The sequence below is a fragment of the Daphnia pulicaria genome, chromosome 1 (assembly GCF_021234035.1).
Source record: "Daphnia pulicaria isolate SC F1-1A chromosome 1, SC_F0-13Bv2, whole genome shotgun sequence".
NCBI classification, from domain to species: Eukaryota; Metazoa; Arthropoda; class Branchiopoda; order Diplostraca; family Daphniidae; genus Daphnia; species Daphnia pulicaria.
In genome coordinates this window covers 12220822-12233623 of record NC_060913.1, presented here as the reverse complement: position 1 = coordinate 12233623, position 12802 = coordinate 12220822, and the positions used below count along the sequence as shown (strand labels likewise).

Below are 12802 nucleotides of genomic sequence, written 5' to 3'. Positions count from 1 at the left end.
CCGATGGAACGACAATGTTATAATTCAATCAAAAACCGTGATCGATTAACATTCTTGCAACGTCGACAATAAGGCAAAGTATAGCCTCATCTACTAGGCCTGATGGGAACCTCGAGAACTTTGAAGATGAATTGGCTCGGCAGAGATCCCGCGGGAAAAAAGCCTCGCCCGTCTATAACGTTCCATCACTGTGCGCAATCTTTTAACGTCTGATTCCGGTTGCTACTGGGATTCAATCCTCTACTCTTAGTCAATGTACACATAGCGCCTAGTCAGCAGAAGTGATGCTTCTTCCAATTGAAAAGACAGAAAAACAAGAGGTCCTCGAAAAGGGACTTTCATCTGCATAAACAGATCAAAACCCTACTGCCGGATATGCACACATTCACTCACTGTGGGTGTGTTATTGCCCGGTAAATGTAAGAATGGCGGCGGCGATGGTGGTGGTGGTGCTCGGCGAAAACAATCAGAGCCGACATGCAAATGAGATGGCAACGTGACTGCTTGATTCATTCGTTTCATTTGCCTAAGTGACGGCGGCGCCGAGTCCCTATAAGCAATCAGAAAAGGGTGGCGCTGCTGCTGGATGCGCTCGGAATTATTGCGGCAGGCGAGTCGGTCCGCGGATTATTACGTGGTATCCATCACTTTTAAAGAGACCTCATAAACTATAAGTAGAATATCGACCAAAGTTGTGCGTGTAATAGACGGAGCCGTCGACGAGACGAATCTCATTTGCATTTCCGACTTCCGAGTCATTTCAAATTGACGACAAAAGGATTCGCGGAATGTTGGAGTGCGGAGCGAGCACGACCGGCGGCATAGATTTGAATATAGACGAGGAAATCTAATGTTTACAGCGTTTTTGATAGTCTTTAAAGTCTTCCTTCTTTTTTTTATAGTGTATTGTCTGTTTAATGTTGTAATCAACCACTTGAATGCAATTATATAAGCGCATAATATTTCAAGGCATTTTCGCTACGTTTTCGGCGATGACTTTGAATGCCTCCCACGTCTCGATTCCGGACGGAATAATTTGACTAAAATTCAAAATGTGATTTAGAAGAATGAATTATTATTATAAGATTTGTTTGGGTTTTATACCTAGGTGGCAGTAGGAAACCGTAGACGGGTCCTTGATCCCGCAGTTCGATTGTGTAGGAATATGGAATTCCGTCAACGCCTTTGGCCCAGTCGTCAGTCGATGGCGGTTACACAATGTTAGTGTTACAGTCCGTCACACACACACAGACACGAAACCGCCACTGTGTTTTCGTATGTCATCCAAGTCGACAGTGGCTACAGCAACTTCCTAAAGAATAAACCATCGCAAGAAATGATTTTAAAAATATCCTAGTGATAAATATATTGTGACGAAATTACCACTTCTTCTAAGGAGAATTGACGCGTTCTAGCGATTGTTTGTCCGTTAAGTGCGATACACGATCCACCATTAAACATGATACGCTGCCCATCGCAGCCTCTTAAATTTGAGAATAAGTAACAACCGCCGGATTTTCTCGTCAATTTAATTACTGTGCTATAGTACCAGTTTATCACCAAACAATACAATGTGCAAAAAAACCCATCAAAAATAATTTCTAATGGTTGATATGAAATATGGCAACGTTTTCTTTTTTCGTAACGAACCGTAGTGAAACGTAAATACATAAATAGATTCAGTCGCCATTTTTACCAGTTTCTTTTTTCAGGCATTTTGGAAATTTTATTAAAATAACATTTGAGGTAACAATTGTTTTAGATTTTTATATATATTCACTTAAAGAATTTTGTTAATGGCGTTAATTGGTATTGAGCTAAATACTTAAATCAACCTTTTATTTCGAACTCAAACATTGACAGTATGACACCAACTACATATAGTTTTTGTATTCCGTATTCCGCCATTGTATTTTGTATTCCGCCAAGACACTGGAAAAGGTTGCAATGAAACAGAGTATTGTGAAGTAGCCGAACCAAACAAAAGGAATCATTGCTAAGTTCTGTGACAAAATTCAAGCAATTGAGAGCTTCAAATCAAATTCAAGGTATGTTGTGTCTTAATTGAGGTCAAACAATGAAAGCAAAATTTTTATGTTTATTTGTTTTGTGTGTTTTTATTAGGGCTGCTTTTTGAACAATTTTGGCTGTTACAATCAGTCCAAATGTGTGGGTCAGAAAGTTGAACCAAGAAAAAACCAACTTTTCTGCTGTTGTGAAGGTGATTATTGCAACAGAGAATTTACTTGGGAGCCCCTAGCAACAGAGACACCACCCACTATTGGTATGTAACTTGACACATTTCTCAAGATTGACAATTAACCATTGGCCAATTATTTTTCAGAAGGTGCTCCCCCTTTGAGAAGTTATCAAAAACCAATTTTGAACACACTCACGTACACACTGGTTCCTATTGTGGCCATAACCTTCATGATTGTAATTGGGTATTGGATGTACCGTCGTCAGCGAATGGTGTACTTCAATGAAGTAATCATATTTTGTATATACTAATGTTTACTATTTGTAATCGTGGAATTTTGGAACTAGTTACCGACCACTGAGCCTCAAGCCATCCACCCTCCATCGCCAACACTGACCGTAAGCCCTGTGCAGTTATTAGAAATCAAAGCACGAGGTAGATTCAGCGCTGTTTGGAAAAGCCAGCTGAAAACCGAAACTGTGGCCGTCAAAATTTTCCCACTACAGGTATCTACTGTTAACCACTTTTGACTTTTTTGGCACCTGAAGTATTGGAAGGTGCCATCAACTTCAATAGAGATGCATTTTTGCGAATTGACATGTATGCATGTGCTCTTGTACTATGGGAGGGAACTTCTTTTCCGTTGTCGAGGACAGGACGCACCCGTGCCAGAATACCTCCTTCCATTCGAAGAGGAGGTAAATAATGATGTCCCCATCAATTTTTATCGTCATCCTTTCTAAACATCAATATTCAAATTAGGTGGGGCAACATCCGACGCTGGAGGACATGCAAGAGTGCGTGGTCCATCTCAAGCGTCGCCCCGTGCTGAAGGAAATGTGGAGGCAGCGCCGTGGTATGGACATTTTGTGCCTTACCATCGAAGAGTGTTGGGATCAGGATGCCGAAGCCCGATTGTCAGCGTCTTGTGTTCTCGAGCGTGTTACAGCTCTGACACGACTCTACCCTACCACAACGTTCAACAGCGGTCAGCCAGTAAGAATCTCTGCTTTCCTTCCACCTCCTCCGCCCAATTTGAATTTGGCACCTAACCACAACAACTACACAACCATGAGTACCGGCAGCGTGGGGCCTATCCCCCACACAGACTCGTACATGTAGCATCCCCTCCCTGGGTGGGGGTAGTGGGTGGTTTCCGGTGGGAGTAGTGGGTGCAACACCGTTTCTAGGAAGGCTCCGACTGGTAGACGTTTTCACCCATCCTCTACATTCCCACGATTGGGAGGTGCTGCGGTGGGTGGTTTTTTGTGGGTATAGTGGGTGGGGCCAAAAAAGAGACGCAAAATGTTTTCAGTAGTTGCTAGTTCACCGTCGAGAGTGCAACCCCCAACTACGTTCTCGCTTCTCATTGTCTTTTTTTCCCCGTTTATTTTCAAACACAGAAACTCTGGATACCTAGGTCTAAAAAATTCTTGTGAATTAGACAAACAAGTTTGTGTTGTTATTTTGTGTCGATCACCATCATTGCATCATCTTCAATTTGGATTTCGTGCCGCAGACGGAGACGCTCCCAGTTGCCCAGCAACAGGAGGCTCGTCCCACCACGGGGGGACGAGTGTGCAACTCCGCAGCACACGTACCGGTCGCTGATGAACGCCACAGCGGAGCGGTTTAATTTTCTCCGCCAAGTTAGTGAAGGCCGGCCCTATTCTTCGTCTTCATCTTCCACCTCGTCGTCATCGACGGCGGGCAATTCGAAGCTGTAGGATCCTGGTCCGCCCAAATCGCTGATGGATTTGAACTTGTCCCGAGCAGCCGCTTACGACATCCAGCACTAGAGGAGCAATTCGGACAGCGATAGCCATTCGTTGGCATCGGCTTCCTTCCAACCGCCAAAGCCTCCGCTTCAAGTCACCACCTCCACGTCGATTCCCAGCCCCGCTGCCACCACTCCGACTTCGCCCAGTCACTCGTCGCTCGCCTCTCCGCAATCTTCTGTGACGTCACCGATGACCTCATCCACCTCGCCAAAGTAAGTGCCTGTTGGCCGGCCGACTTTTTTGTCTTCTGGTTTCCCGTTGCTCCATTTCTCTTCATTGTTATATTTTATCTTCGATTTTTTTGTGGTTTTTGACGTCTCCCTGTGTTCGCCGAGAGACTATGGAGTGGCGGTTAGAGTCCGCACTGCCTTCCACCTCGAATCGAACAAAGGGAATAATGTCACGTGCAATCTCTGCAAGAGAAAAATCTTGGCATCTTCCCTTTTATTTTACAAAGAGTGACAACAACAACAGCGTATCTCATATTTTTAACTTCCAAACAACTTTATACGGCTTCCGCATGCGACGACTCGGCCATATTTTCCTCCGCCTTGAATTCCGAATATTTGTTGTGTTTTCTGCGTTTTCTCATCTGGGGCTTTCTCTTACCAGTTGTCTATTGACACGTGACGAAAATTACGTTCCAGTAGGCTATATAGGCTCTCTGAAAGATTAGACACGTAACGGCCAAAAATCTCTTTAGAAGAACTGTGGAGCCAGATTTTGCATCCAAAGCCTAAATAAGCTCGAGATGGGGACTTCAACAGTGAATAGTTGCAGAATAATCGCAATTTCACTTGGTAGAAGCTTCCACGCAATTTCCGTCGATTCCGCACTGACAGGTGTGAACGTCTGTATTCATGCCAGCCCAAAAATATTTCTCGTTGCCGTTTTTGTTGTTCCACCAGGAATAGGCGATGTTGTCGAACACAAATGTTGTGAAATAACAGTCGTACTATCTCAAAGGCAACACGGATTTTGTAAAAATAGAATTTTACGTTGAAAAATTTTGTAAAGAATTTATTTGAACTCACTTTAAATGATTGGTGGCATTCACTTGACAACTCGACCAGTGCAGCCATTTGCCTATTAGTTGCGCTGTAGTTCACTCCCCTTGAATAACATCCAGGATCAGTAGAATGGCCCACGTTCATAGGCGATTCGCTGTTGTGTAAAACGGAAGGCGAACCTTTTTTTTCAAAACCAACCGAATAAAATAATTTCTATATCTGTCAAATTTGGTAGTCGCTCTCTTTTTTACCTGATGCCATGTCACAATAGACTTGAATTGGGGCATCTCCAACTCCTTGCACGTCGGGATCAATCCAGTACATGCCGGAACTGAGCGATGGATCCGCTGAACGGGCATCTTGACACGTCCGCGGCATGGCACTTTTACCAGCTACTTGACGGCTGATTTCTTCGTCTGTTTTCAACGAAGCCGATTCGGAGTTTGTTTCACGATGAACCTTAAGTGCCAACTCTATACGCGATATTTTTTCTTCCAACATGTCCTTTTGTCATCACGTAATTAATCGCAATGCAATTCAGTTGAAGCCAAGATTATAGACGTATTTTAGAGTTACGTGCCGTTTATTTTTGAGCTGAATCAGAGCCTCCAATTGACTGTCTTTGGCTTCAAGTTTGGCCATTTTTGTTTCCAAGTTGGCCTTTATTTGAAATCGTACAAAATTATTAAAAGTTTGACTACCGGTTCAATTTAAATTTGTTAGGAATTCTGGTGAGTTAAATCATATCAATTCTGTTTCATTACATATTTGAATCGCGCGTCTGCGAGTGGAGATGAGTGGCTATCCTCGTTTCATACGGTTTCCAATCAACCGTTAGTCGTAATTGCGTTTTTTTGGTGATGACTATATCCATTCACGTAAGGCGGGTCCGTCTCGTTTCCGTAGGGCAAAGAATACGAGGCGCCAAACGCTTATTGGCCATACCGTGTAGGAAAAGTTTGTCAGGTTCTTGAACTCTTGACGTTTGAATATAAAAGAAAGAAAAAGAAAAAAACAACAATCATCGTAAACAATAAAAGGAAAGATCGAAATGGATTAGAAGAATCTCTCGTGATTTTTTAAGGAAAGAGTCACTTTTGCCACTTCACGCTGGTCACGAGGGGCTTCCGCATTGGCGGTTGACCGTTTAAAAGAAAAGAAATAGATGATATAACTACAGAATGGTAACACGACGTAGAAGTACGAATTTGGTTTTACAGACTAGTTTTCTGTGTGTTCTTTTTCTTTCGGCGGTTTGAGAGATGGAACCATAAAATGTGTTTTATCGTGCAATTTGAAGGATGACACCAAGCCTCCCAACATTGGCGACCTGTCGTCAGACTGGGTCGCTTTGTACATTCCTCTGCTCGGCCTGATTTTGGCGGATGACATTCGTAAAATATCCCATTTTGATTTTTTGATCAAGAATAAGAAGAAGAGATCTGTCCTATTGGCGTTGGTGAACAAGTCGGTCAATCACCTCCTCTTCTTCTTCTTTTTCGTCTTCTTTTTTTCTTTTTTACCCGACTCGTTACGAGTAATATTGGTTTGAATGTCATTTTTTTCTTTATTATCATTTTAGAGATGGGATACAACATAAGAGACAGCAATACAACGTTGCCCACTCGTTCGATTTGTTGACGGATTTTGATCTATTCTCGCGGAAGTTTTAAGTATTGTAGGATCTATTGCATGTTTATTTCTGCAATCTTTTTAGAATTTGTTCAGCAAGAGTTGGATTAATCATTTTCAAATATTCCAAAAGTCTTGAATTAACAATTAGAACAGTTAGTACCTAAATCCAAAATTTGAATTATAAATTTTCTTTAATTAACCGAAGTAATAATACCTTTCCATTAAGTGTCAAGACATTAACTCCTTCGAATTCTTTTCGAGATATTGTTGATAAGATTTCTTCATGAGAAAAATGCAATGATGTAATTAGAAATCCAGTTTGAACATCAAAAATTGACAAGTGTCCATATCTTGTTATGACGTAGATGAATTGTAACAAATGACTCATCTAAAAAAAGGTTTTGTAGATGAAATAGATTTTAATTTAAAAAATATTTATACTTTAATCGAGACAGTGTAATCACAAGAAGACATCTGAAATGGGGTCATGCGAGTCGGAAATCCATATTCATCACCATTCCTTGGCGCTTCTAATTCCTTAATCTACAAAGTAGAAAAGAAGTAATGATTTTTTTATAAATTAATAGTTTCGAATTTCTTCATACCAAAATTTTTTTTCCGTTGTTTTCATTCAATACCAAGCAAAGCAAATTTGAAAAATGTTGATTTCCCAATAGTTTAAATTCCAAAAATGTAGCGCAATGTCCCTAAATTTGGATACACAATCAAATTTAATGTTTAATTTTTAAGATTTGGAATATTTACCAAATGAAATTCACATATGTCACGTTTTATGGAAAACAGACAGATTAAACCCTTCATTTCTCTTTCAATCTTTTGTGATCCACAGATTATGATCCAACTGTTTGTTTTATCTATTTCCAAATTAGTAATTTCAAAGTTGATCATTCTTGAAGGAAGCTCAAACACTTTTTCGACTTGCGAATGATGGTCCCAAACCAATACGTTCTGTTAAAAGTTGAAAAATGATTATACGATTTTAAGAAAAGGAATTAAAGAGCCCATATACATGGATTTTTCCTTAACAAATGAAAATAATTGAATAACTTTACTTTTCCAGACACCAATCCAATTTTTTCTGCAGAAATCCAACGCCAAAACTTAACATCCGATAGTTCAAAAGTTATGAGCGAGTTTGATAATTGCAAAATGGCAAAATCTGTTTGTTTATCTGGAAAGAAGGATATTAGATAAATTTTTTAATTTGAAAAAAATGTGAATTTAATTCATATTACTGAACGCAGTGAATGTATATGTGGAATTAACTACTGCATGATCTGCATCTATCCGAATAGTAACTTTTTTTTTCTTCTCCAAGTCACAAATAACAATTTGTTTGACGTCACCCAGGTCTTCAATTAGTGTTACCATGGATTCATTGCTCCAATTGAGGGAGTGCATCAGAAAGACACCACTTTCACTTATGCCCAAGTTGCTAAGCAAAGAAATTTGAACTGGGTTGGGCAGTCCTGGGTCAGGCAATCTGTAAAACAAATTCATATTGATTATTTAGCCTATTTGAAATTTAAACCTGTAGGTCTACGAGATTCAAATCAGTTGCGAACCTCTCGCATTTTAGTTACATTAATGTACGCCAACCCATCATATTTTAACATAATTTATAAATCTATAATAATAAATGTTGCAATAGAAGATTAATATATAAAAAATCATACATAGTTGCAGCAAGAACGCAATCGTTTTCCTGGGTATCAGTGACGGACTCTTCGGTGATGGGTTCCAAAGGATGGGACAATAAATTATTCCTTCCTCGTCCAAAACCATATCGTCGTGGTTGATAACCTTCAATAATAAATTAAAATAAATTGTGCGTCATTCCATAATTAAGAAGACTAATGATAATTTTTGTGATATTTAACACTTACAGCGGTATACGACTTTCATTATTTGCGAAATGTCTTTGCCATCAAATGTTGTGTCCCAGGGATGACTTTGTCTATCGAGAAATTCTAAAAGTTCGTGTCCAGACATGTGGTGAAAACAAGGAATCACATGGGCTTTTTTCAAATTGCGATTCAATTTCACTCCAACAAACGCAAAATGTAGATGATTCAAGTCAACGCCGATGTCTTGCCATTCATTGAGAAATTCCGCCTTTATTAAAATGAAATATATGAATAAATTAAGCAAACGAATTGTGCTCCTAACGGTTCATTTCATTCGGTTATCGCGTTTTATTTATTCCGAAAAATACAAGACACTTGAACAGGGGCCTCGCAGGAGAATTTATTATCCGAGGCACACAGCAGAGCAGACACGGCAGAGTAGACAAACAAATTTATCAGCTAATATCCTTCCTACTCCTTCGTCCGACTCTTGTGTAACATATTTTTGTCGCCGGAATTCTTAACTAAACAAAAATACAAAAAATATCTCCCATAGACGTGCTAGTCGTCGATATAGTGTTTCAACGGCCAGAAAACACGACGGCCAAAACGGCGTATAGTAGGAGCGCAGGGAGAGAGAGAGGGAAATTCGTTCCACTATTGAGATTTCCTGGAATGTTTGTGGGTTGTTTTTTTTTTCTTTTTCGTTTCGGTTGTCCCGCGAGAGAGCCAACAAAACGCAGAGGCTCGTCGACGCGGCTTCGAATTTCACAGGAAATTTCCTCATTTTGAGTCTTTTCTTTTTTCTTTTTTTTCTTTCCATCACTTTTTCACCTCCCAAGTTTCTCTCTGTTTCACTCAATCTCTTCGCATAGCGGCCGGCCCCATTAAGAAATGAACATAACAAGCACACACACACGCACGCCAACAACTTGTCTTCCTCTATTTTTCCGCCCTTCTTTCCCCCCTCGACTTTGTCGCTTATGTACATATCCCTGTGCGGGATATATACTGAGCCCAATTTCTCTCTCTCTCCCAATTATCCGGGAAAATGAAACGAGACACTGTCCGACTTGATGGTAATCTATTCTGCCCTGTTCGTTATAAGCCAAACACACTGGGGAAAAGAAGGGAAAAGAAGAAAAACAAAAAAAAAGGGCGGAAATCATTTGGAATACGAATTTTGTTCGGGTATGACTGAATTATTTTCGCCCCCACCAGACCAGTTTCGCCTCGTTTACTTCTCCGCCAAATGTCAGCAGAAACAGCAGCAGCAGCAGCGAAATAAAACAGAAAATGCCGTCGCTGATGAGCCATTAACGATGAGATGGCTGGACGTCATCTTAATAATTTAAATGAGCCTTTAGTATCTTAAACAAACAAAATGTCCCGTTGTATTTTTTTTTTTCTTTTCTTGTTTTGCTTTCGGTGTAGACTAGGATCGGTGGTCGGTGGTGCGAGTCGAATCGACTTGGAAATTTCTTGGTGAAGAAATAGGAAAAAAGAAAAATAGAAATGGGGAAACATTTCTGAGCGATTCATTTCAATCACGTTGGACACATTTTAGATTGAACAAGCAGCCAGGGAGAAGTCGAAATGTAGGAAAATAAATAAATAAATCAAGTAAGAATTTGGTGAAATAGACAAATCAAATGAGGCATCGAGCGAATAGGACCGGTTTTATCTGTTAGCCAAGATGATTGATGGTGTCTGTCTGTCTATCATCGGCGTTACCGTTGGTAACGGATGGAAATCGTGCTCTGGGGCCCCTTGATTTTGTACTAAATGTTGTTGTTGTCTGTTTTGTGTTGACAGAATATCGGTGGCGGCTGGAGGAGAACGAAGGGAACAATGAGGAAAGGAGGCGTTCCCCTTCCATCCATCCCAGCAGCAGGAAGTCGATCGGCTGAGTCGTTGGCTCTTTTGATATCTCCCCAGTCGGGACTCGGGAGAGAGAGACAACACGGAGAGTTGCGGCGAAGGGAAGAAAAAAATAAAATGAAAATAAAAATGAACGCCAAAAGATTCCGGATGAGCGCGCGGATATGCAGCCATTGCAGCCCCCCTTAACTGCACTCAACTTGGAGCGGATGGGCGGATCCTTTTATTTTATTCCAAGACGAACTCGATTCACCTCCATTTCGGCCGACTGCGACGACCAGGTAACAGGTAAGAAAAAAATCCATCCAAATAACAACATGTACAACAATAACCCACCCAAGAAAGTGGAGGGGTGGGATATCATCTTTCGCTATTAGACGCATCCAAAAGTAGTAAACTTGAATTTCTTTTCTCAAAAATGAAATAAAATAAAAATAAAATAAAAAAATAAAGTCAAACAAGACGGAGAGAGGGAATATGGCACATCATCAGTCCGGGATTTCTTTTCCCACTTTTTGTTGGGTTGTTACCGTGTTTCCTCACTCAGCGCGCAGTGTCAACTCCCTCCATTTCCCAGTTGTTCATTATTTCATTTTTTTCCCCCGTCGTCCTTCCCACTGGCTTTTTTTTCTTTCTCTCCATTTCTCTCTCACCTCTTTATCCGGTCAGTGTGTGTGTGTGTGTGTGTGTGTGTGTGTGTGTGTATCGACGACTAGACGAGGGATTGTGTTTGCGCGCATGCCCGTCCGTCGCTCGTGTGTCTGGGGCCGAGGGTTTAAAGCAACGCCAGCGTCGTTGTCTAGCCCGCAGTCTTCCGCTGGCTTCTCGACACTGCACACCTACTACTTGTACCTTGTACACCTCGGGTCTGCCGAAAATTTTTTGGACCGTTTCCTTCCATCCTCGTCATCCATCCCCCCTTTTTTTTTAAAAAAAAAAAAAGCCAATTGCCTCCCCTCATTGGTTCGTTCGCTGTTCTTTTTCGCCTCCCTCTCTCATTCGTCTTGTCCTCTCTCCCGATATAACACGCCTTCGTCTCTTAAGACTTTGGTTATGGAATTATACATTAAAGTTTTGTGTGTAGACACTGTCGGCTCATCAATCCTGATCATCATCATTATCCCAGTGAAAAACCCAGCGCACCTCCACCAAGGAAAAGTTCCAGCTCTCGGCCCAGCCCAACTTCAGTCAACCTTTTTTTTGGGAGGAATGCACAGAGGTTAGTTATTGCTTGGTTTCTATTCATCTTTTTATCTTCTGTCTTCTTCTTTCTTGAATTTTAATCTCCCACCCCACTCAATCTCAACAACCGACAATTGATCTATCGAGTCGCCACACGACGACGACGTAAGGGAAGAAAAAATAGTTGAGGGCCGACTTTCCCTTATTGCTGTATAGTCTCTTGCGCGTACCTCGCTGTACCTGGTATGACGGCGGTGCTGGTGCAGCCGAGAACAGGGAAACCTTTTGTGTCCTGCTGTCTTTTTTTTTCTTTCTCTCTCTCCTTTTTTGGGGGGGTATTTTTGACGTCCGTCGTTTCGGAAAATAGGCACAGTGGCGTACGAAGGAAGAAGCCAGTCCAGTTCTTTTCTTTCTTTTTTTGCAGGAACAATAGTGAAGTCTACAAGGCTCTCTTTGTGCTGTGTGTATACAAATCACATCGAAATATATATTTATATTCAATTCTCTTGTTGTTTGGGACGGAGAATGGACCACAGGGCTCTAGGGAAAGATGGCATTCTGTGCACAGGCTCTCGTGACTGAGTCGTGACTGTGCGGGGGCATGGGCTCTCAAATATCTATTTATACGTGTATAAATATGTACGGACTATACAGTCGAAATGGAGGGATACCTTAAGCTTATAACACCCTCCGAGCTTCACTCTATCTATCTTCCTCTTTTCTATGGCGCAAGCAACGAAGCCTTACATCTCCCCCCCCCCCCCGAGTCATTTTTACGTGGAATTGGTGCGCTGCAACCGCCGCGCTGGTGGAGCCCAACCGGGGCGTTTCAACGTCAACATAACAAGAGCAATTCAGTGCAGCGAAAAGAATATGTGAATGTCATGAACCGAGAGTAGTATGCGATTCTAGACTATCAGGCATTCATATAAGTAAATCATTAGATGGAACTTACCAAATAAATGGGGCAGCAAGGCAGCGCATCAGGATGATTCATAGCAATAACAAAATTAGTTGAGGAAGTGCGAACAACTGTCCGAGCAATTGAAATGATTGCAGCATAAGATATTCTCCGCTTTCCACCCTCTTTGCCTTTTGCGTCGTGCACCATATTTGTGAACGAGTTGGCAGCTGTTGAAATTGCCGTAACCCAAGATGAAAAAATCAATGATGGACCCAAAAACGAGCTAAAATTATCAATCAAATTTGAAAAAAGTTAATTAACAGTTTGTTTGTAGTAAATTT

At 41.2% G+C, this 12802-nt stretch overlaps 2 protein-coding genes across 2 annotated transcripts; one reads left to right on the top strand and one right to left on the bottom strand.

Annotated features, from left to right (window-relative positions):
• Positions 1-2128: 2128 nt before the first annotated feature.
• On the top strand, positions 2129-11588 carry LOC124337409. Its single transcript, XM_046791454.1, has 8 exons — positions 2129-2284; positions 2345-2487; positions 2548-2706; positions 2826-2898; positions 2963-3196; positions 3720-4193; positions 10310-10663; positions 11460-11588. Exons 2-6 carry the CDS (start codon positions 2431-2433, stop codon positions 3809-3811), a joined length of 615 nt encoding a protein of 204 aa, XP_046647410.1. The 5' UTR covers positions 2129-2284; positions 2345-2430; the 3' UTR covers positions 3812-4193; positions 10310-10663; positions 11460-11588.
• On the bottom strand, positions 4775-5633 carry LOC124337461 (contactin-associated protein-like 4). Its single transcript, XM_046791491.1, has 4 exons — positions 5568-5633; positions 5243-5495; positions 5016-5170; positions 4775-4936 (listed from the first exon to the last, which is right to left on the bottom strand). Exons 1-4 carry the CDS (start codon positions 5631-5633, stop codon positions 4775-4777), a joined length of 636 nt encoding a protein of 211 aa, XP_046647447.1.
• Positions 11589-12802: the final 1214 nt, after the last annotated feature.